Source organism: Pocillopora damicornis, chromosome 9 (assembly GCF_964200805.1).
Source record: "Pocillopora damicornis chromosome 9, jaPocDami1.2, whole genome shotgun sequence".
Classification (NCBI taxonomy): Eukaryota; Metazoa; Cnidaria; class Anthozoa; order Scleractinia; family Pocilloporidae; genus Pocillopora; species Pocillopora damicornis.
This window is the reverse complement of record NC_142678.1, coordinates 707,257-728,281: the sequence shown is the minus strand read 5'-3', so window position 1 is coordinate 728,281 and position 21,025 is coordinate 707,257. Positions and strand designations below refer to the sequence as shown.

The 21,025-nt window shown below is 38.3% G+C and overlaps 4 protein-coding genes across 5 annotated transcripts in view; 2 read left to right on the top strand and 2 right to left on the bottom strand.

The window, feature by feature from the left end:
• The first annotated feature begins 93 nt into the window (after positions 1-93).
• LOC113685748 (beta-2 adrenergic receptor) lies at positions 94-2,390 on the top strand. The gene has a single exon (XM_027203290.2). The coding sequence runs from the start codon at positions 658-660 to the stop codon at positions 1,612-1,614; it is 957 nt and encodes a 318-aa protein (XP_027059091.2). The 5' UTR covers positions 94-657; the 3' UTR covers positions 1,615-2,390.
• A 1,638-nt stretch (positions 2,391-4,028) lies between these two features.
• On the bottom strand, positions 4,029-5,484 carry LOC113685747 (neuropeptide Y receptor type 1). The gene has a single exon (XM_027203289.2). The coding sequence runs from the start codon at positions 5,104-5,106 to the stop codon at positions 4,141-4,143; it is 966 nt and encodes a 321-aa protein (XP_027059090.2). The 5' UTR covers positions 5,107-5,484; the 3' UTR covers positions 4,029-4,140.
• Positions 5,485-5,638: 154 nt separating this feature from the next.
• LOC113685745 (testis-expressed protein 10) lies at positions 5,639-13,998 on the bottom strand. The gene is made up of 12 exons (XM_027203288.2): positions 13,708-13,998; positions 11,786-13,290; positions 11,063-11,244; positions 10,424-10,601; positions 10,089-10,174; positions 9,679-9,754; positions 9,273-9,360; positions 8,899-8,976; positions 8,665-8,723; positions 7,874-8,115; positions 7,204-7,337; positions 5,639-6,895 (listed from the first exon to the last, which is right to left on the bottom strand). Exons 1-12 carry the CDS (start codon positions 13,897-13,899, stop codon positions 6,776-6,778), a joined length of 2,940 nt encoding a protein of 979 aa, XP_027059089.2. The 5' UTR covers positions 13,900-13,998; the 3' UTR covers positions 5,639-6,775.
• A 53-nt stretch (positions 13,999-14,051) lies between these two features.
• The window catches only part of LOC113685710 (transformation/transcription domain-associated protein), a 71,986-nt gene continuing 65,012 nt past the window's right edge, over positions 14,052-21,025 (top strand). For both annotated transcript variants that reach the window (XM_089181859.1, XM_089181858.1), the window contains exons 1-16: positions 14,052-14,179; positions 15,305-15,424; positions 15,621-15,670; positions 15,857-15,932; positions 16,272-16,306; positions 16,575-16,646; positions 17,153-17,185; positions 17,299-17,382; positions 17,543-17,599; positions 17,847-18,011; positions 18,547-18,621; positions 18,745-18,833; positions 19,471-19,706; positions 19,931-20,157; positions 20,733-20,786; positions 20,900-20,991. In XM_089181859.1, the coding sequence (XP_089037985.1) occupies positions 15,313-15,424; positions 15,621-15,670; positions 15,857-15,932; positions 16,272-16,306; positions 16,575-16,646; positions 17,153-17,185; positions 17,299-17,382; positions 17,543-17,599; positions 17,847-18,011; positions 18,547-18,621; positions 18,745-18,833; positions 19,471-19,706; positions 19,931-20,157; positions 20,733-20,786; positions 20,900-20,991 (1,457 nt within the window). In that variant the 5' untranslated portion in view covers positions 14,052-14,179; positions 15,305-15,312. The remainder of the gene's footprint in view (positions 14,180-15,304; positions 15,425-15,620; positions 15,671-15,856; positions 15,933-16,271; positions 16,307-16,574; positions 16,647-17,152; positions 17,186-17,298; positions 17,383-17,542; positions 17,600-17,846; positions 18,012-18,546; positions 18,622-18,744; positions 18,834-19,470; positions 19,707-19,930; positions 20,158-20,732; positions 20,787-20,899; positions 20,992-21,025) is intronic.

Here is a 21,025-nt window from a genome sequence, read left to right as displayed (position 1 = left end):
ACCAGCTGTATTGTTCAGCAAATTTTGATGTCTGCAGGTGTCTGGCCAAATTAGTTTTCACTGCTTTTTCATTTTATCCTTCAAAACTTCCTGTTCAAGCAGAACGGCGAAAATGAAATATGATACCATCTCGACTAAACACACCACCAACAGCCTTTCTAACGACAACTGAGTCTTCTATCTTCATTTTGTGCTTCTATTGCTTTGATCATATATTTACTAAGGAATAAATATCATTTGGTCATTAATTTTTAATCCCAGCGTTGAAAATGACCGTCTCCCCTTAATTTATATTATAAATTGAAGTTTCAAGACTGAAATACCTTTTTCTCTTCTCTGACGCAAATGTCTCGAGAGTTTACACAGATCTGGGTAAAACAAATATTCCATAAGATAAAATTTTCCGCAAATTAAAAATAGAGCGAATTAAGAGCTCCCAGTTAGGTTATTTTGACCCAGCAAAATATTTAGCACTGCAAATCTTATCTGTCCAGTCGGTTTTATCTTAAGCATCCTGGTGCTATTAGTAGAAAATAAGAGGCTTAAACAATACTAGACGACAATTTCTTCCACTATTATACCTGTCGTTTGGCAGCAGAACAAAAAAGAAGGATCTAGGAGAGCTTAAAAGAAGCGAGGCGGACAAAGCCAAGCGCTATGAATGAAACAAACGAACGAATGACAACACTTGCTTTAGTACTCAAAACGAGAGAGCGTTGGTTGCTTGGAATAGAGTCATTGGCGTGGCTTGTAGTAATATTGGCTGCCTTTTTGGGAAATGTCATGTTGACGCTGGCAGTCTTCAAATCAAGTAGAATACGATCTCCACAAAATTACTACTTGTTGTCGCTGGCGGCTACAGATGTCTTTAATGCTATTGCTATTATGCCCTACACGCTTACCGTTCTCATCAAAGGAACATGGCCTTTTGGAAACTTTATTTGCCAGCTGCAAGGAAGTCTGACTTCAATTTGCGCCACTGTCTCATTGCTTACAATGGCACTAATTTCATTTAACCGTTATGTGAAGATAGTCAGGTCTGTTCAGCTTTACCAGAAAATATTCACAAGACGAAATATCTTGATATCCATCACCATGTCATGGTCGACAACTGCGTTTTTAACGCTTTTTCCATTTTTATTCTACAAAACTATGTTCCATTTTCACCCTGGAAAGTGCTTATGTTGGTTGCAGCTAAGTCCAGTAGATGGAGCTTCTTGGTATGGCCTGGTCAGTTACTCGTCAATAGTTTGTTTAATATTTTCTTCAATCTTCTTTAGCTACTACAAAGTATTTCGCAAAATCCGCGCACATTACGCTCAAGTTGCAAGCTCTGGGATTCACAATGAGAACTCTGCGGCCTTCGCTGAGGAAGTAAAAATAACAGCTATGTTATTCGTGACTGTATTGACGTTTTTCATCTGTTGGGTCCCTTCTTTTATTATCGACTTCTACGAGGCTATTGCAGGATACTACGCCCTTCCAAGACAGCTGTATTTGTTCAATATATTCACTTATACATCTAGCAGTGCTATCAATCCTTTTATTTATGGTTTTATGAATAGGGATTTTCGTGGGGCCTACATGAGAATATTGTGTCGTAAAAAAAGTTAGCCTTGTATGACTTCAGTATCGCCCTAACATCTCTAGGCCATCTTATGAATTTGTTTCACTTTTCACTGCTTCACGATCCCTCTCGTCAAAATGAGTCGGTGGGTCGAGCAAAGAGAGGAGAAAAGAAAAAAAGGATTTCACTGGAAAAGCCTAGATATCGATGTGTGTTTCGCTTGCCAATTGTTTACTTAAACCTGAACCTTTTAATACGACAGTGCAAGTTAGATAATGGATCGAGACGATTTTCAATAAGGTCTTTATCACCTGCTCTTGATATATTGTCAGAATATTAATTTTGCCGATTATTGACATGCTTCTGTTCAGGCAATGTGCCCGGGAGTTTTTTGTTTAATTTGTTTTTGTATAAATCAGTCGGTTGGAAACGAAAATTTTCTGGAGATGGATAATCTGTAAATTTTGGTTCAAGCGGTCATCTGGAGTCGTGCCTCGAAAATATTGAGTAGATCTCTACGTTGCATGGTTTTCATAAGTCTTGAATTTGGTCAATAGCAACAATAACATAAAAAAAAATAGAAAAAAAAAAGATCATTCTTAACTTAACTTAAAAAAATATATATTGCAATCGTATTAAGCAGAAATAATTCAGCGAAGTGATGTATTGATATGAATTGCGCGTTAATTGCGGTGGATAATTAGAATGTGAACGTCCAGCGTAATAATAACATTACCATAATACCTTATTTGCAGCTTTAATTGATAATTTTGACAGAACATGAACCAGAGCGTTCTCACAATAAACGTATAATTCCATTTCTCCGCTGGATTTTTTGTGTTTTCTCCTTCCTTTAGCTGCTTGTATGCTACCTATAACCAGAATCCTTTTCGCGGAACTACGAGAGTGGCTTGGTAGCTCAGTTGGTACTAGTTCCCAACTCTCACCTGACAGGTAAGGGCACATTTTGCTGCTCATTTCCACGGGTCAAGGGTTCATTTTCACGGGTCATTTCACCGAGGCCTGAATTTTTCCTAGGTAATTTATTGTTATCAACTGAGTTGAAAACGTAAATTGGCCACCGTAAAGAGTTTACAGGCTGACGTTTCGAGCGTTAGCCCTTCAATAGCTCTGACGAAGCTCTAACACTCGAAACGTCAGCCTTAAAACTATTTACGGTGGCCAATTTATGTTTTCAACTCATTTGATAACACTAAATTATACCTGTTATACTCTCCCACCGACGCAGCACCACAGTTTCTTTAGCATCTTATCCCCTGAATTTTTCCAGATTTCTTTTTCAGCGATTTCTTTAACTGTACATAATTTGTGAAGATCAGTTCCTTACCTGCTAAAATTCTTAACAAATCGATTATTTGTGAACAGCTTAAGTTAAACCCATGTTAGGATTATAAAAAGAAAGGACTGCTAAATAGTTGTCGAAGTTAAAAAATTAACCTAAGCCTCCGGAATATGTAAATCGATTTTCCACAATGCACAATTAAAGTGTAACGAAAGCTGTTTCCTGTTTTTCCGATTCAGATTAGTCACCAGTAATGCTTTTGAATACAGAAATGAATACGATATGGTCCCAATCTGATTTTGATAATCAACGCCGCTGCGGAGTCTTTGGTCAACCGTCAAAGTCGTAATCAATTTCCCTTCCCTCTTAGTAACGTATCAATCTCGTGCCACGATCCTAGCTACCATTTGACTGTAACTGAACTTACAACCCTTAGCCGTGAAAGGTCTGGGCTCGAGACTAGTAACATATGTTACGTACCAACCCCTCCTAACCCCTTTTTCGCGACGTATATCTACAGAAGCGACACTAAAAAATCATAGTAAAACAGAGTGTAAAGGAGGTTGAATTGAGGAAGACAGGCTCTCTTCGATCGTGATATTTCAAAATGGCGGCTATCACTATGGATCAGAATTGTCCTCACTCGCTTACTGTAATAGGCAAAGATTTGTTACAGGATAAAGAAAAAGGATAAGAAGTCTAGTGAAACAGCTGCTAAAGCTGGTTTAAAGCAAACTTAAAAATATAATGGATATTTACTTAAAATCAGCGGTCCCCTACGGCTGCATCAACAACTTTATTTAGAAATTCTCCATAGCTTGAATAAATCATGAATGACCCTTTTGGAAGATGCTCTTATGGTAATAGCTGGCTCCACACGCTGGCACGCCAGATTGAGTAAATCCTGTGTTCTGATTGGCTATTTAAGCGGCCATGATTGGCCCTTCTGCCCGCACGGGCTCACGTGACGTCCCCATTTGCTCATGCTCGGAAAAAAATTATATGCACCACTTTACACGATACTCAACTCCTTGGAATTGTCTTTTTTTTTTCGGTCACAAGAAAAATATTTTTAGGCACTTGCGCTCTTTTCAGGCCAGTGGAATCACGAAACGCGCTAGTGTAGGACAATAAAAAATTCACCGCTTCAATTTATAATTTTTTAACCTTTTAATGAATCCTTTATTGAACTAACTTGCTCGGTCAAGATGGCAACATATTGCTCACAAATATCTTGGAAAACTGAAACAGCTTGAGGAACGCTAACTTACTATCCGTCTCTGCAGTAAAGAACTCGCCTGTACCCTTCTCTGAACTCCCTATTCATCAGTCCGTATATGAAAGGATTCACAGCGCTACTACTTTGAAAAGTAAAAACGTTTAGCAAATAAAGTTGTCGTTTAAACATGAACTGGCCATTACCGAACAGTTCATAGAAATCAATAATTATAGAAGGACTCCAACTGATACATACTGCTAAAAGAGTGACAAAAAGCATGGTGGTAATTCTAATTTCCTCCGCAAAAGCTGCACATTCTCTGTTTTGAAGAGAAGAGTCTCTAACTTGGGCATAATGTGCGCGGATTTTGCGAAGCACTTTGAAGTAACAAAAAAAGATCATTGAAAATGCAACGGAGGTTAAAATGACATAGAGAATGGTGTTATAAATGCCTAACCGGTTTGTGACATTGAGATGTTTAAAGAAACACAAACTCTTTCCAGGGTGGAAAGAAAATGCTGTTTTATCGACAAGAAATACGGAAGACGACAAGAACACAGAGCTGATCCAAGAGATAGCGATGGAAATCCAAACATTTCGTCGAGTGAAAATTTTTTGGTAAAGACTTGCAGAGCGGACGATCTTAACATAACGATTGAAAGCAATCAAACCCAATGTCAACAGTGATACTCCAGTACAAATCGTCCAAAAAGATCCCTGTAGTTGGCAGACGAAGTCTTCAAATGGCCATTTCCCTGTTATCAGGGCCGCCAGAGTTAATGGCATACATGAAACAGCATTAAGGATATCTGTAGCGGCAAGCGACACCAAAAAGTAATTTTGACTATTTCGGAGTGTCCCTGTTTTGTAGATGGCTAAGATTAACACAATATTTCCCAGAAGTGCGGTCAATATAACCGCGAGATAGGCCGCGGACTCGATTCCAACCAACCATCGCTCTCTGTCTTTGAGCGACAGAAAAAGCTGGTCCATTCTGTGCTTTGAGCTTTCATTCATTTTGGCTTCAAATGACTTTCCTCACGAACAGTTTTCATTAACACCCTTAAAAAAAACAGTTCAACGAAATTCTCCCCCTCGATTGCTTTTTCCCTTGCTGCGGCAAAATCTGAAAACTGAACTCCACAAATGAAATGAAAAAGTTCAGCCAAAGTCATAAACAATCGATGGTTTCAAATTAAAGCCGTGTTCTGTAGAGCGAAAGGCTCCCCACAGCGGAGACGAGATTCGCTTAGGCAGGAAAACAATTAAGCTGAATGAGTGTCCTGTTTGCACCTTGTTTGCACCACTTCACATCACGTGATAACTCAAAGAATCATTGTGTCATTTGATGAAAACGTTCCTTACTTTCTAAATAAAGAAAGAAATCATTGATTGAAAAAAAAAAAAAAAGACTCTTGCGACACAACAGATAACAGTACCCCAAGGAAACACACAATGACAGCTAAGAATTTTTTCAATAAAAAATTAAAATCTCTAACATCTCAACTAATAGCAGTATCCCATGTAAACACACAATGACGGCTAGGAATTTTTTCAAAAAAAAACGACAATTTAATCTATTTTAACTAGGTCTCCTCAGATATCTCATTCTACATAATCTAGCAAGACACCTGCTTGCATTGTTTAGTCAAAATATTTCATTTATCACGTTCGCGCGGACACCGAACTCAAAACAGACTCCTTTCGAGCAGGATAATTTGTTTTACTCACAAACTTAGGTGTTCAATCATCCAAGTCAATCAACTGTTTCTTTATAATACACCATTCGTCGTTTGTTCTTCCGTACAAAACTATTTGACACCTTACTAGCTTATGTCAACCTTTCTGTTGTTTTCAATCTTCACTTGAAGGTGATATCATGAAGATATTGAAACGTAGCGCGTTTTTAAAACACCTGCACGCATAATAACTAACGATAAGCTACTTCTCTTGGATAGGATTTTTCCCATCTCAAAGAACGCCGTGGAAATTAAGGTATCACATTCGACAAACTATGGACAACTTGTTTCGAACAACCCAATACAACGAGTTCTCTCTTCTGAGAACCTAAACACAAGCGGTCACCTCAATTCTAGGATAAAAAATGGTAATTTAACCTGTGTATGTGTTCCCTATTATGAAGGGGGTACCTCTGTTAGGGCACACTTTCTTCGGCCCGAAGAGAGTCCCTCGAGTGAAGGCTCCTCTGTGTAACCTTTTCTAATCGGTGTCCTTTGTTCAAGGGAATCTTCTAACTAAGGAACCTTTTTTTTTTGTCCCAGGATTGTCCCGGGGTTCATCAACAACAAACTACAGATACTGGATAAGCGACCTCTTTGATCTGCTGTGCCACATTTGAAGAAAACCAGTCCAACATCACCGATAAGAAAGCATTCCGACTAGTGCCGAAAAACCAAAACCAACGTAATATTACAACAGCCAATCAGAACGAAGAAGAATACCACACGGAGCCAATGAAACTCCAAAGTAAAAACGATAAAATTGCCCTAGGTGCGGGAAAACGCGTGTGTCCGATTCGATCTATTTATGCCGCTGATTAGTTGGGGGGACGCATGCGCAGCATACCAAAACCAATATGACTCCGGATTAGAGGCGAATGTCAATTGAAAATTGCTCTGTCAATCCAACATAAATAGAATGCAAATACTGTTATTGTATTTTGTTATCACATATCCGTGCAGGTCGACAGAGCGTTGGTTTGGCCAGCCTCTGCTTTGAATAAGGAATACTGATATTGTAGATCTGCAAAACACTGTTTGCGGAGAGTACTTGAATTGTCTCTGTTCTGTAGAGGCAAAAATAGAGTCCTGTGAGAATCACTGATTTATATCATAGGAAAAATTAACCAAACACTCGGGACGATGTTCCGATTCTCTCGAAGCTTTCAAGTACGTGATGGAAAATCGATTTAAATTTTCTCTCCGTACACTGCCCCGTTTCTCTCCAGCTCATTTTGAGTAAATTATGTATCTTTCTAAACAAGGAAAGGAGAGGGGACTGAGGAGAGTAAGGTCCTCTCGGCTTAGTCCTCAGTTTCGTTCGTTTCACTGCGTCTTTAAATTAAGCTATAAAAGATTTCCACCAATGACATACCAAGACACGCTGAACCAAAAGATGTACATGGTCAGGTGACTGAAGAAGAATCTTTCGCACTTTACAGCTGAACAGCTTGGTGAGTATAACAGCGCAGGTCTCCATTACACACTCTGAATCATCTGATGTAAAACCTAAAAATTTCACCAATTAAAGGCCTATAAATATTCTGGTAGACGAAAAAGCACGCCCTCTCTCTACGGTTACAAAATAAAGGGTGACAAAGGGTGTATCACTGTGTTTTAAATTCAAGACCACGCCCGTAGAAATTCATTTGTTAATTGTAAAGGTATGCCAGTTTCTAGCCTGCGTACCTGGTGGTATTTTTGAGCGCTTGATGAAAATAAAGGAGGTGAAGAGAAAACGAGGAGCAGAGCCTGGGATACTAGTCTCCCTGTTCTAAAGGTCTCACGCTTTTGTTACTCGTTTCCAGGCTCATCTGCTTAACGCTCCATAGCACACTCGAGCGCCTCTTCACTGCAGTCAAGCATGAGGCCTTGAGTAACGCGAGCCGGGGAGAGGTCTGGAGGCGGTTTGGCACTGATAATTATTAGTGCCAGACCCCCGGCAAATCTCTTCCCTACTCGTTTTCTTCTCCCGCGGGCGGAGAAACGCGCGTCCAGCGGTGCTAATAACGAGGGCCTGGTCCCAAACTCTGATAGTTTCGTACCTGAAAGGACTGCCACCAGATGCGACAATATCTCCAGGATCATTTGCGGCACTGCACATAACAACTCCACAACTTCGACAAACAAATCCTCGCTCCTTGGTTTCTGCTCACTGCATGAAAAAGATCTCCTCGTGCAGTGCTTCAAACAAACCAGCGTCAAATGCGTCAGAGATAGCAACAAAAAGGTTGGAAAAGGGCAATTTCCGTCTGCAGAGCTGGTGTCTGAAGCTAATTGCATCACACTAGAAATAAGATTAATTTAAAGCATTGGTAATTAGAAAGAAAAACGAATCCGTATTACATCCAATAGAAACGAGAACTTTCAATGGGATCTTTTCCCTGTGAAAAGGATCCCTGGTCGAGGGTAGGGCGAAGAGGAAAACGGAGACAAAAAGGACGGAGGGGGTATGAGTGGGGAAGAGGGCTAAGGATGGGAGGAGATGAGCGCGCAATCCTGCTCTGGCAAGTGACACGACCTTCGCCTTGCGCTTGCTTTAGGTCTAGGCGTCATTTTGGGGTTTTCTTGCCACGCGCCTGGAAAACACAAAAGAGACATTTTTTTCTGAGGCTAGATCTTTAGAAATAAAGAGTGCATTGTAAGACTTCTTTCCCAGACATCAATTCCAGACGAGAAAAATTACTCTTGCGTATGTACTTACTGTCAAGGAGAATAGCTGCGGTCTAGTGTGGCAATCTCTAAATGTTATGATGTTCGTTATAGTAAATGTAAACGAAAGTTTCCTCAACAAATAACACATTAATATAAAATTTGTTCGGGTTTAAACACATACCATCTCATTACGCACAAAATACTGTGTACGGCACTCAAGGGGAGAACTTTATAATCAAGCTGAAGATGAATGAGTAAACCATTAATTGAAATAATAATAAATCTTATAAAATGTAATAATCTTAAAAAAAAAAAAACCCATCCTATGTAGTAAGCTTTACTACGTTTTTCTGGACGAAATCTTCTTTAAAACATGGCACGACTTTATTAATCAAGAGAAAACATGGAATCATACCAGAAGCTGTTCCAATTCTTGGCTCACGAGCCGTAGCAAAGTGCTGAATGGACAGTGTTTGAAACACTGGAAAACTGCCTAAGAATTCAAAGAAAAAAAGGTAAATCACCATTACCTTTTACGCCCTAACATCAGTATGCATATTCTCAATACTGTTCTCTATACACTTCCTAAGGTACTGACAAGGAGAGTTTGTTTTAAAACAATCAAGACTTCTTTAGTTGGTGATCATTTCCCTTATTCTCGTGATTTTTGTGTTTCACTCTGGGGTGATATTGTGAGGAGAAATTAGATGTTGGTCAGTGTCAGGAGTCAAAGGGTACTGGCTTAAATAAAACTGGCAGGTACTGTACAAGCTGATCATTACAATTTACCTGCAACTTCCTTTGTTGGCTCTGCCACAAGTTAGCTTCATCAACCTCCTGTCCTTTGTTTTTATGTAAAATAGAAAAAGGGCAGCCTCTACAGAACAAAAAAGAATTTCTCTAAATGGCTGGTATGAGTAACATGATAAATACTCAGATTGGGTTTGTTAACTGATAGAGTGCTGTTGGATTGAATATTGTAAAACCAATACCAAAGTAAGCATTGCAGCCAATCAGGAGAAGGGAAATTTCCTGTAGGAGCCAATGAGAACTTGCATAAACTCAACCAAAAGTGTGAGAGAGTGGTGTGAGTTTTCTGGCCAATCAAGGAGCAAAGAAGAGCAAAACCAATGTAATCATGGATTATTTTTGACACTCAGTTGGAAATTGCTCCGAGAGCCCAAATTCTCCTTACATGAAATCAGTGACCTCACAAGTTTCAGCCTGGTTATTCACATCTTGGTAATCACTGAGTTGGTATTTGGAATATCCTGCAGAGAAAACAACAACAGGCTGTTCTTTATGTGCAAGATCACAGCCAGTCTACAGTTATGGACAACACATATTGAGATGAAGATGATCTTCAAGCTGAAGAACACTCTTGACATCAGAATCTCTTGAAATACTCCTCCCCCTCCCCCCCCCCCCCTGCCTCTAGGTAATGCTACATGTATGCTGAATAAGGCATATCAGTATAATAAATTATAGTTATTGGACCAGGTTGCTAATTGAAGGGTAGAAGGGAGGGAGGGAGGGAGGGGAGCAGAGTTATCAAAACAGGTTTTGTAGTGCAGGGAATCTGAATCAACCCAAATTACCACCTACCTATTGCTATACCAAGAAGGGCACTCAAGTATGCTTCAAAGGTGAATGCAGCAGGGTGAGACACAGCACCTTCATAACTTGGAGACCTGTAAATTCATACACAAACGTGATCTGTATAGACTGATCAGATATATAAACTAAACTGCATGACAATTACATCTACAAGTGTGAAAAATGCAGTGGACTGATATCGAACAAAACAGACTCCAGATCTACAGGTCTGAGCTGAAGGTCGTGCCTCTTGATTATGCTCCATTGAGAACACTGCTGTCTAAATAAAATGCTATAAGTTATTTTCTCAGAAGTCAAAGAAATTTTGTCCCATGTTTACAAACCTGTAAATCAAGACTTGGAGAAGGTATTGAATTACTGCCACATCAACTTGTTCTCCATGACAACATGATACAACGTTTGCCAACAACTGATCATCCAATGATGGGAGGTGAAACAATAGCTCCACTGCCAAGCGTTGAATCCCTCCTCTCAGTTTTGAAAATGAACCTTTGTCCTTGGCTAATGAAAAAATAAATGTAAGTTAAAAGGTAAAACTATCTGTATCAGTTTCATGGCATTCTTAGGTGTTAAGGGGATCCTTAACCCTTTCACTCTTAAGATCTCATTAGTAATTCTCTTTACTGTCTGCTATACAATTCTCATGATGTTAACTTGGAGAATTTGGTATTGGATCAACTAATAATCCCTGAATTGATATTATTCTTTATTCTCATCGGTAGTCTGCACAATATTGTGTGGAAATTGCAGGGAGAAATTCTGTCTTGGTCACTTATGAGAGTTAAAGGGTTAACCATTCAACTGCCAAGAGTGATGAGCAACTAATTTCTCCTTAGAATGCCACCCCAGAATCACACATTAGGGTGACGAGAATAAAGAAAATGGTTGTTCTTAAGAGTATACTCACTGCATGATCACATAGCAAAATCAGAGATAAAATTGTGTGCTGTCTGAACACTTACAGAAGAACATGGCCAGCTGAGACAAGACTTTGTCATCTGATTGTAGGACACCTTGCACAACTGCCTTTTTCATGACTCTTAAAACAAGTTCTATCAGGCCAGGGGTGGCCTCCTTCAATTGCACTAACAGGCCAGGCAATCCAAGCAGCCATTTCTCAACAAGTTCCTGCACCTCAAAAAGCCTGTTATGAAAGATTGTTTTATCAATCACTTTAGCATGACAGAAGAATGGGAAATCACAAGAAAGAAAAAGATGTATGTAGAAATTCAGGTTAACACTAGGATTGATGTAGTGCCTCCCAGATAAGTAAGTTCTGAAGTGGGGCTTATTACTAGATAATTACAATGTAGGTTTTATCAACTGAGTTGATAATGTGAAGTGGCCACTAGAAAGAGATTCTAAAGCCACAACTGTAGTATAAGCCCTTCCTCAGAGTAAGTCCTAATTGTCCAATTTGCTCTGACCTAAGGCTAACCCGCAAAATGTTGGCCTAAGAAACTCTTTAGGGTGACCAATTTACTCTACAGTATATTATCAACTAATTACCTGTATCTTGTAAGACTCCCCTACTGACCCAGCACCACAATTTCTTAAGAAACTTACCCCCTTTACCTAATCCACAGGTCAATATATTGTTTATTTCATATGCACCAGTACAAGTGTAGACCTGTATTTGTCAGAAAAAAAAGGCATCTACAATAACTAACCAAATAAAAACTTACTCTGAAAAATCCATGTTCTCTTGGAAAACAAGACTTGCTAAAAAATTGATCAACACTCTTTTAGTCCCAGACTTAATGTGACTTGACTGATACAAATTGAATGCTGCATGAAGAAGTTCTCCTGGTTTGCTTGCAATACCCATTTTTATACAACTGCAGTGATATTCAAGAATCTGATGAGCAAATGTGACCAGACTCTCCACTTGTTCTGTCTGAAACTGTTGGCCTGCAGCACCCCCTGATGCTTTGAACTCTAGTGATTCAATGACAAACTCTTCCAGCCTGTGGACTACAGTACGATAGTTCTTCTGCACAGCAGGGCCATTCTTTACAAATAGCATCATGATTTCACACATTTTCAGGTTTAGGGTTTGCACAGGGGCATTGGAGTTCTCACCCATAGCTTGCTGAGGAGCCTTTCCTAGTTTTCTCCTTCCTCTCTTCACCACTGGTGTATCCAAGACTGAAAATGGAAAGAAACTCATCAAATGCTGATTGATGTCTTTGAAATAAACATCCAGTAAGTCGTCTCCAGGTTTGTGTATTTCAGAGACTTTAGCGTTTGTCTGTTTTTCCTGGGCTGCTTTGAAGACAATTTTAAGAATTTCTGTCACAGCCAACATAACATCAATAGATGAGGAAGATACCATACTGTTAGGTAGTGCAGTTGTCATTTGAGCAGGACTACACTCTATCCAACATTCCAGTAATAAAGGTACAATTACTTCCATGAAATCCTTTACCATCTGTCTATCGGTTAAAATATTGTTTTTACTTTCTGTGTTTAATGCTGTAGTTGCTGTGCCGCTATCAAAAGTGAAGGAGTGTAAAGTTGGTTCTTCAACGGAATGTTCTAAAACCTGGATTCGAGTTGGCTTTTTCTTGTCAAAATTAATTGTTGGTTTTTTACTTGCTAACTCAACCAGGTTTGCTGATGATAATGGATTGGAATTGGAAGAAGATTCCAGGGCTTTCAACAATGCCAATAATTGCTGTAGAATTTTGAGACGTGACCTTAGAGAAGAAAGTTTCCCCTTTGGATTCACAGCAAGTCCTTTTCCAACTTTATGTTGTGGCCCTTTTGACTGCTTTGTACCTGGAATGTTCTGACGTGAAATCATACCCACAAAGTTTTGAATCAGCTGTGAAGAGCTTCCAACCATTAGATTAGGAAAATAACAAAGACAAAGCTCAAGAAATCCAAGTGAATCATGTTGTATGTCATCATAAATGTGCGTCATAGCACAACTTAAATGAGCAATCACTAGTGCAGCAAATGGTACCATCTTTTCTTGTGATACTAGTGGGAATATGAAACAGAGTAACAGGAGAAGTGACTGTCGGACTGATGGGTCACTATCAGTCATTTTCTCGCAAATTCTTTTGATCACAATTCCAAGATTTTCGTGTAGGAGATTCTCGTGATGTTGGAACAGATCCTTAAGACCTGCTAGTGCTTGCTGCCTTGTGTTCACACTGTAATGACCCACTTGGGCAAGTAAATCCTATGGAATGAGCAGAGGATAAACCAGGTTAAGAACTTTAATACTTAGGAAACCTATCCCCTTTATCAATCCTTTATTCCCAAGATCTGACAGCTAATTCTCCCCTTAAGCCACTCGACATTTCCTTGTAAATTACATGTAGTTATCAGAATTATAAAAACGGCCACCACAGGTCACCCCAGCTTATGGCACCACCTTAAATATGCAAATGTTTATGTTACGGAAATTCAAAACTTTTTCAGAATCATTTTGTTCATAATGCGACTGCATACTAGGCTCGAGCAGTTTGGGGTACCTGTGCAGCCACGTGCAAAACTAAACGTCACCCATAAGTCAGAAATGAGATGTGACCGAGCCCGTAAGATTTACGTTATTGTACATCCTTACACCAGAAAAGTAAAGTCGAGATTCTTGTACCTTCATGGTCTGGTTCCTTTGATTTGTTGGCACACTGTCGAGTGTAAGAAGCTGAGCTGGAACGAAGATCCCTCTTGATTTAAATGAAGAGTCTGTGGCATTCTCCGCAGGTTTAAGTTTCTTTCCAACCTTAAACTTCACCTTCTGGAAGTCCTGTTCCTTAAGTTTCCTTTTCCTTTTATTTTTAGCCATGCTTCTTGGAAAATTGGAAAATATAACGAAGTAAGTTGCCTTTCGCCGGCGAAAAGTTTTGACTGTAAGTTTGACGCCAGCGAATTATCTGGCAGCGGCGTGAACTTTAGCGCATAGCGCAAGCGCATTTAAAGACCTTCCAAAAGGAAGGTCTTGTAGAAGAGACATCTTCATGTAAATTACACTAATAGGGTGAGATCGGGAACAAAGATGGAGTTCGTCTGTGCTCAGTTCCCACGGAGAAAAGCTTTCATAATTTGATCAGTTTGTTTCTGCTGAGGTATTAACTGTTTTATTTTGTACTTTGGCTATTTATCAGTATTCCAAAGGTGGACTGAAATGATTTATTCAGCTTTTGTCTGAAAAATGCTAGCTTGACGCATCGTGCTGTTTGTTTAGCTTAGCAGTTATGGATTCCAAAGTGGCAGTGTGCATAGATTTTCAACTTGATCAGATCTATACGATACATTAAAATTACTTAAGTATTTTCTATATTTTGGAACCTTCGCATATGATTTTTTCACAAGGAAGACAGCACAATCCTCGTAAAAATCACAAATAGAATTCCAAATTGTGTCTATATGACATGTAATGCCAAGTTCGTCTGTAAATGATTGATCGTTGTCTTACTTCTTACAACTCTTAATCATGCATAGAGATTAATGCTGGAAAGTATGTTTTAAGTGTGTTAGATCCACAATGAGTAAGATTGGTACACGGTTGATTTCTAATCTGTCACATTTTCACGGTCATGAGATCAAATGCTAACTTTATTAAGTTAACCCTTTTGCTCAAAATAATGCTAAAGCCGAAAAAGGAACTTCTTCTCACGATTTCTATACATTTGAAGCAGAAAGGGGATGGGAAGGAAGAAAGATGACAACAAGAGAATATGATTTGGTTTAACAGAAAATTCTTAAAGGAGAATCTATTGAGACATGTGCAGAAGACAGTGGAGAGAAATGACATTTAGATCTTGAGAATGAAAGGGTTAACACCATCATGCTGTATGTTAATAATTTCATGGTCTGTTAGTGGGTGTACTGAAGCAGTTGCTCCATGAGCTCCAGCAAATCCAAAATGTAACCATTTTGTTTATTAAATTTAATGTTAAACTGTATGTCTCGAGATTTGGAGTTACTATAGATGGTAGAGTCAAGCTACAGTGTATATACATGTACTTACCAAGGATAACATTAATTCAACTCTTATTTATCAGGTCAGGTGCCCAGTCACCTTATGGTATGGCAAAGACAAGCCATTTATTTAGTCAAGATGTCACAATCTTTAATTGATACCTTAAATCTTTAATTCAGTTGATGGTTACTCTACATTTGTATTTATTTATCATCAAAATTATGTTGAGCAAACACATTTTTGTAATATCACTCTCCTGTTTTTACAGTGGACAAGATGGCAGCATCTGCAAGCCCTGCCTCTGTCACATCTCCACAGGAGGCTGGACCAGCAAACATCATCAAGATGTTTACGACATACACTAACATTCTTACAGAAGCCTCTGTTCGTAAGTACTACTGTAGGTTGATCTGTGTATCTCTGAAATCTTCACAGAATGAAGTGTCATTTTCTACTTGCTGAGTGAAACACATCATGGTTGTTAGAGACTTACAAAGGTCAATTTTTGCCAAAATTTTTTCACTTGTTTTCTACTTACATTGTAGTAGTAAACTTACATTCTTACTTTGTGTTATTATTTAAAGCTGAAGATAAAAAATTGAAGGCTGCACAAGAAATCAGTGAAAACTTTGAGGTTTGTACCTTTTGGTTTGCATTTTTGTTAAGTTTCATGTACTGTAGACTTAACAAGTACTAACAAGGGAATGTTTAAGAACAACCATTTATATGTTGCATTATACATTCACAAGCCATAGGGGATAGCATGTCACTTGTAGTAAAACTTACATGAATTCATCAGAATCGCATTTGACTTTTTCAGACAATTGTCCAGTCTACAAGTTATACAGCATTCTTGGAGCATTCAATACCAAGATTTATACAGTATCTTAGAGATGGTAAGATTTTCTTTTATAGTGTGCACATTTCCTTGCATAGAAAGCTATATTCAGCATCTTCAGCTACAAGTTTTTTTTTTTGTTTTTGTTTTTTTTTTTTTTTAATGCAGCACTAGCTTAATTAAATTAGTGTTAATTTTTTAATATAATGTATGTTTTTCTGTTTTATTTTTCGATTGTATTTATATTTACATTTTTACGTAATTATATTGATTTGTAGTTACCTTTAGAGGACCCTTCTGTAAACCACTCTTTCTGTGATGTTGGCATCCTCAATAAAGATTAACTATTATTATTATTATTATTATTAAGTACTTGTATTTTTTTTTGTTTTCACAGGAGAGCCACATTTTGTTACTGAAGTTCCTACACAGGTACACTGACATGTAAACCTTCAATGCCCTAACGTTAGAATGTTTAGTGTCGACACTATTCTCCATACATTTTCTATTGTTCTAACAAGGAGAATTGTCTTAATCAACAAGAGCTTCTTCACTCAGTCAGTACATGATTGGCCAGTCAGATCAAGTCAAACTTTCAACAGTTTTCTGAGTTTTGCAGTAAGAGTCACAATGTTTGTAACAAAGTGGTTAAATAGAGTTTCACAGTGTCCTTATATGTTTTTGACACCTTCTTTTTTAGCAACTGAGAAAACTTTTACTTGAGATTCTGCATCGTATACCTACCAATGAACATCTTAGACCTCATTTCCAGGTATGTTCTAAGTTTTCATAGACCTGCATGGACATGCCTTCAACCCTTTAATGCCCATGAGTGACCAAGACAGAATTTCTCCTAACAATATTAATAAAATATCAACCAGATAAGTGATGAGAATAAAGAAAAAATCAATTTGGGGATAATTAGTTGATCCAATACTAAATTCTCTGAACTAACATTATAAGAATTGTGTGGTGACAGTAAGGAGAATAACAAATTTGATCTGGGAGTTAAAGGGTTAACTGCAAAGTATAAAGTATATAGGAACTTTAGAGAGCACAAACTTCATGTGTTTGCAAGAGGTGCTCACAGTATACATTGATTGTAGATTGTAGATTCTTGATTGCTTTCCAGACGTTCCAACTACTTTAATATTTAAACACAATGAATTTTCATCAGCAAGCAAAATGGGAATATGAAGTATGCTTCAGCAATTAAATTTGATTATACAATTAACTAGCCATATCAATAGTTATTTGAGCTTTTTTCTTCCCTTTCAGTCCATATTGTCTTTGATGTTTCATCTACTGGAGGTAAGTAGGTCATGGTGTAAAGCATATATCCAAAAAATGTAATTGTTAAAGATATTCATCATTCTTTGTTTTGGTTATATGCGCAATGAATGATAGTCTTTTCTCTCATGCAGATTGAAAATGAAGAGAATGTATTGGTGTGTTTGAGGATCATTATTGAGCTCCACAAACAGTTCCGACCACCTTTACAATCTGAGGCAAGTCACTCCATAAATTTGTATACCTGCATGTTTACACTGAGTAACATTCAATTTTGCTCAAGGCTCTCTCTTCTGTGCAATGTAACAGTTAATTTACATGACATTTGCAGGAAGCTACATGTCTGATCACAATTTTGGTGAATTTCTTTTGCTACAGATACAACACTTTCTACAGTTTGTGAAGACAATTTACAAAGATCTACCAACAAATGTGGTATGAAATGTACAATGTTACATTATGTTAGTGATTTTATTTTCAATTATTTATCAAAAATTATTTTTCATTTGTCATACTTATAAATTTTCATCCTTCATATTTTATTTCTAATTGCACTCAAACCAGTAATAAGAAGAGGGTAACAAAACTAACTGATAAATTGGAGGTCAATTATCATGTGGATATTGGCTGAGACATGAGTGATGATTAATGATCATCGGATTGCATATTTATTTGCTTGCAGAAACAATTTTTTGATGTAGTTCCTATATCAGCTACCGGCTTTTTACCAGAGGGGAATGCTACAACTGCAACTACCACTACCACCCCTGGGATCAACAGTGGAGCTACCCCCACCACCTCCCCCCTGAACAGTGGGGATGCGGGGGGTGGTAAAAGTGGACAACAGGTTTGTTGGTTTATCTTACAATATCATTATTATTGAAACACATAATTCAGGAAGTGCACATAATATACTGAGTAAAATTTCATATTTGCTGTATGCATTCTTATGATCAAGTAATGCCCTGATCAATTTGAAGCTTCAAGGTTCTCTCCCTCCCCCTTCCCCTCTCCCCCCGCCCCCCCCACGGCAATCCATGGGCATTTGACCTTGCCCATGTCCTAGTAGTGGGGAATATGAACCTGAACTGTCAAGCCTTTCTAGTGGAAAACAATTGTTTTATCTTTGAATAATTATGGGGTTGTTTTAGGGTAAGTAGTTTACTTTTGTAAGCAAAAGGCTTAGAAGAAAAGGTACACAAGGTCTAGATTTTAAAGCTTGGTCAATGTGCATAAAGTCATGGTTGATGATGTTGCCTTTTATGAAAAAATTGGGGAGGACATTTAGGGGAGGGGTGAAGAAGCCCCAAAATTGATCAGCGCATAACAATTTGTTATACATGACTTGTAATGAATTAACAGCAAATATACTTTTCCTTCAGACATTAATTCCAAAGGCAGTGAATTCACTCAAAGTACTGGCTGAGTTACCCATCATTGTTGTGCTCATGTACCAGGTAAATGTTTGTAGTTATTAATAGTTATGTTAAATGATGTGTTAGCTTGGGTTTTTTTCTGCGTTTGTCATGCCTATGAAGTGCGATTGTATTGATTTATCTGTCATCATTTCCTTTATGCAGTTATACAAACAGAATGTCCACAGTGTTGTAGCAGACTTCATCCCATTGATCATGAATACCATTATTCTACAACCCTCTCTTACAGCAAGGTAACAATCTGTGTTACTCTGATTATCATATCAAGTTTCAACCTAGAAGTGATACAGTGTAGTTGGCCAGATAGCATGATTGTTTAGGCAAAGGTAGTCCTGAAAAATTGTCCAGGTTAGCGTAATTCAATAAAGGAGAGCTGCCGTTGACAGTAGTTGAATACATGTACATATATATTATGTTTTCAAATGGTAATCAAGAGAGACAACTCATTACCAAAAGGATACTTTCATGGAAAAAGCACTACTGACAGTACTATAAGTGACTTCTAAAAGTCTGTTGGATTTTCCAATCAGATTGTTATGTATTCCATTGTGAAACAGAGGGCGAAAATAAATGTTTCACAAAAGTTCATTAACAGCTTTTCACTATCCACCCTTTCACTAGAAATTGGCGATGACTTTGCCCAGGTTTTTTAGATGTGGCATCTTTTGATGACTACCCACATATGTACAACTACACTACAGATGCACAGCAGTGAATGTATGAAATATACTCTGAATGTTACTGAAAACAATCATGCAGCTCCAAAAGCTGTAAAGCTGTAATCTTCTGTGGTCACTTGAGTGTTGTTAACAACTCAATGGTAGTCTTATGTGGATACTGATCATCTTTTATTCATTTTCTATTCTTTAGAAAATCTCCCACGTTCAACAAGGAGGTGTATGTTGATTTTGTAGCAGCGCAGATCAAAACACTGTCATTTTTGGCATACATCATCAGAATTTATCAAGATATGGTCAACACATATTCACAGAACATGGTAGGAGGAATGCTGGGTCTGCTGCGCTATTGCCCACAGGAAGTTGCTCACCTCAGAAAAGAACTGCTGATTGCTGCAAGACATATTCTGGCCACAGATCTTCGAAAAAGTAAGCAGGTTTTATAGAGACAAAACTGAGTCTGATTCTCTCAGGGAACACAGGACAAGACATTTTATTCTTCACCCTGGAGTTATTTATTGGGGTGACATGACAAAATGCTGCCTGGTAACACAGGGTTAAGCAGCAGTTGTTATGGGCCAATAGTGGCCTTAAACATGTAAACTTTCCTGTCGCTCCATTACATTTAGCTGAGATCTCAAATTCCTCCACAGGGTTTGTACCTCACATTGATCAACTATTTGATGAGGAAGTCCTGATTGGTAAAGGTTGGACCACTAAAGAGTCGTTACGTCCATTGGCATACAGTACCCTGGCTGATTTGGTTCACCATGTTCGTACTCACCTTCCCTTACCTCACCTGTCACTGGCAGTTCATATGTTCTCCAAGAATGTACATGATGACTCACTTCCTGTCAGCATTCAAACCATGTCATGCAAGGTGAGTAAAAATTGCAAAGCACAGATCAAATGCATCATTTTACCTGGGGAATAGATTGGTGCTAAGTATACTGGCGTATTCTGTAGTTATTAACAAGCTCTTGTCAGGGGTTGGGTGGTAATCTAAAGTGTACATTATAGATAGCATAGTATTTAGTCTTGATGATACTCTAGTGTGAGGTGGTTCATGCTGCCAGGAATCATAGTAGTTGGACTTTAAGTGCTGTAGGCAGCTCGACAAACAAAGAGGCAATGATGAGTAAAGTATAGAGGGTGTAAAGTAGGTGGCCATACTGCACATAGCAGAGAAGAGAAAGGAAGTGAAGAGATAAGAAATGAAGAGAAGGGAAGAAATGAGATGTGAAGAGATGACAAGAGATGATTGGATTGGAAGAAAGGAGAAGAGAAACAAGGAAATGAGAGGAGACTGGACAAAAACTGAAGGGAAAGGGTGAGAGGAGAAGCTAGTAGAAGTGAAGGTAAGGGAAATGCAAACAGGTTGACCAAAAGTTCGATAAAATGGAAAGGCGGTTTCATGGGTTGACTCCTAACTGCAAACCTTATTTTTTTTCTTAGCTTCTTTTGAACCTTGTGGAGGGTATCAAGCAGAAAAGTGATGATCAAGGAACTGTAAGACATTGCATTTACAATTTATATTCACAAACCAGCTGAGACACATGAATTTAAGATTCCCTCTTTTTACTATTATAGCATTTTTGTTAACTGATTTCTTTTTTTTTCAGGGACGTGAAATTCTTATGAGGATGCTTGAAGTATTTGTCAGAAAATTCCAATCAATTGCTAAGCATCACGTTCCAGCTATCTTCAAGAGATGGTACTTTATCTTGAGTTTGGTTCTTTTCTTTGAA

Excerpts from the sequence above, each read along its gene's own strand:
- LOC113685747 (XM_027203289.2), bottom strand. The coding sequence starts at position 5,106 with ATGAATGAAAGCTCAAAGCACAGAATGGACCAGCTTTTTCTGTCGCTC.
- LOC113685745 (XM_027203288.2), bottom strand. The coding sequence starts at position 13,899 with ATGGCTAAAAATAAAAGGAAAAGGAAACTTAAGGAACAGGACTTCCAG. Across the intron at positions 8,724-8,898 it reads AAGAATTGGAACAGCTTCTG|CTTGATTATAAAGTTCTCCC; the intron begins GTATGATTCCAT and ends ATTCATCTTCAG. Across the intron at positions 7,338-7,873 it reads TCTGGTGGCAGTCCTTTCAG|GTTTTACATCAGATGATTCA; the intron begins GTACGAAACTAT and ends TGAAATTTTTAG.
- LOC113685748 (XM_027203290.2), top strand. The coding sequence starts at position 658 with ATGAATGAAACAAACGAACGAATGACAACACTTGCTTTAGTACTCAAA.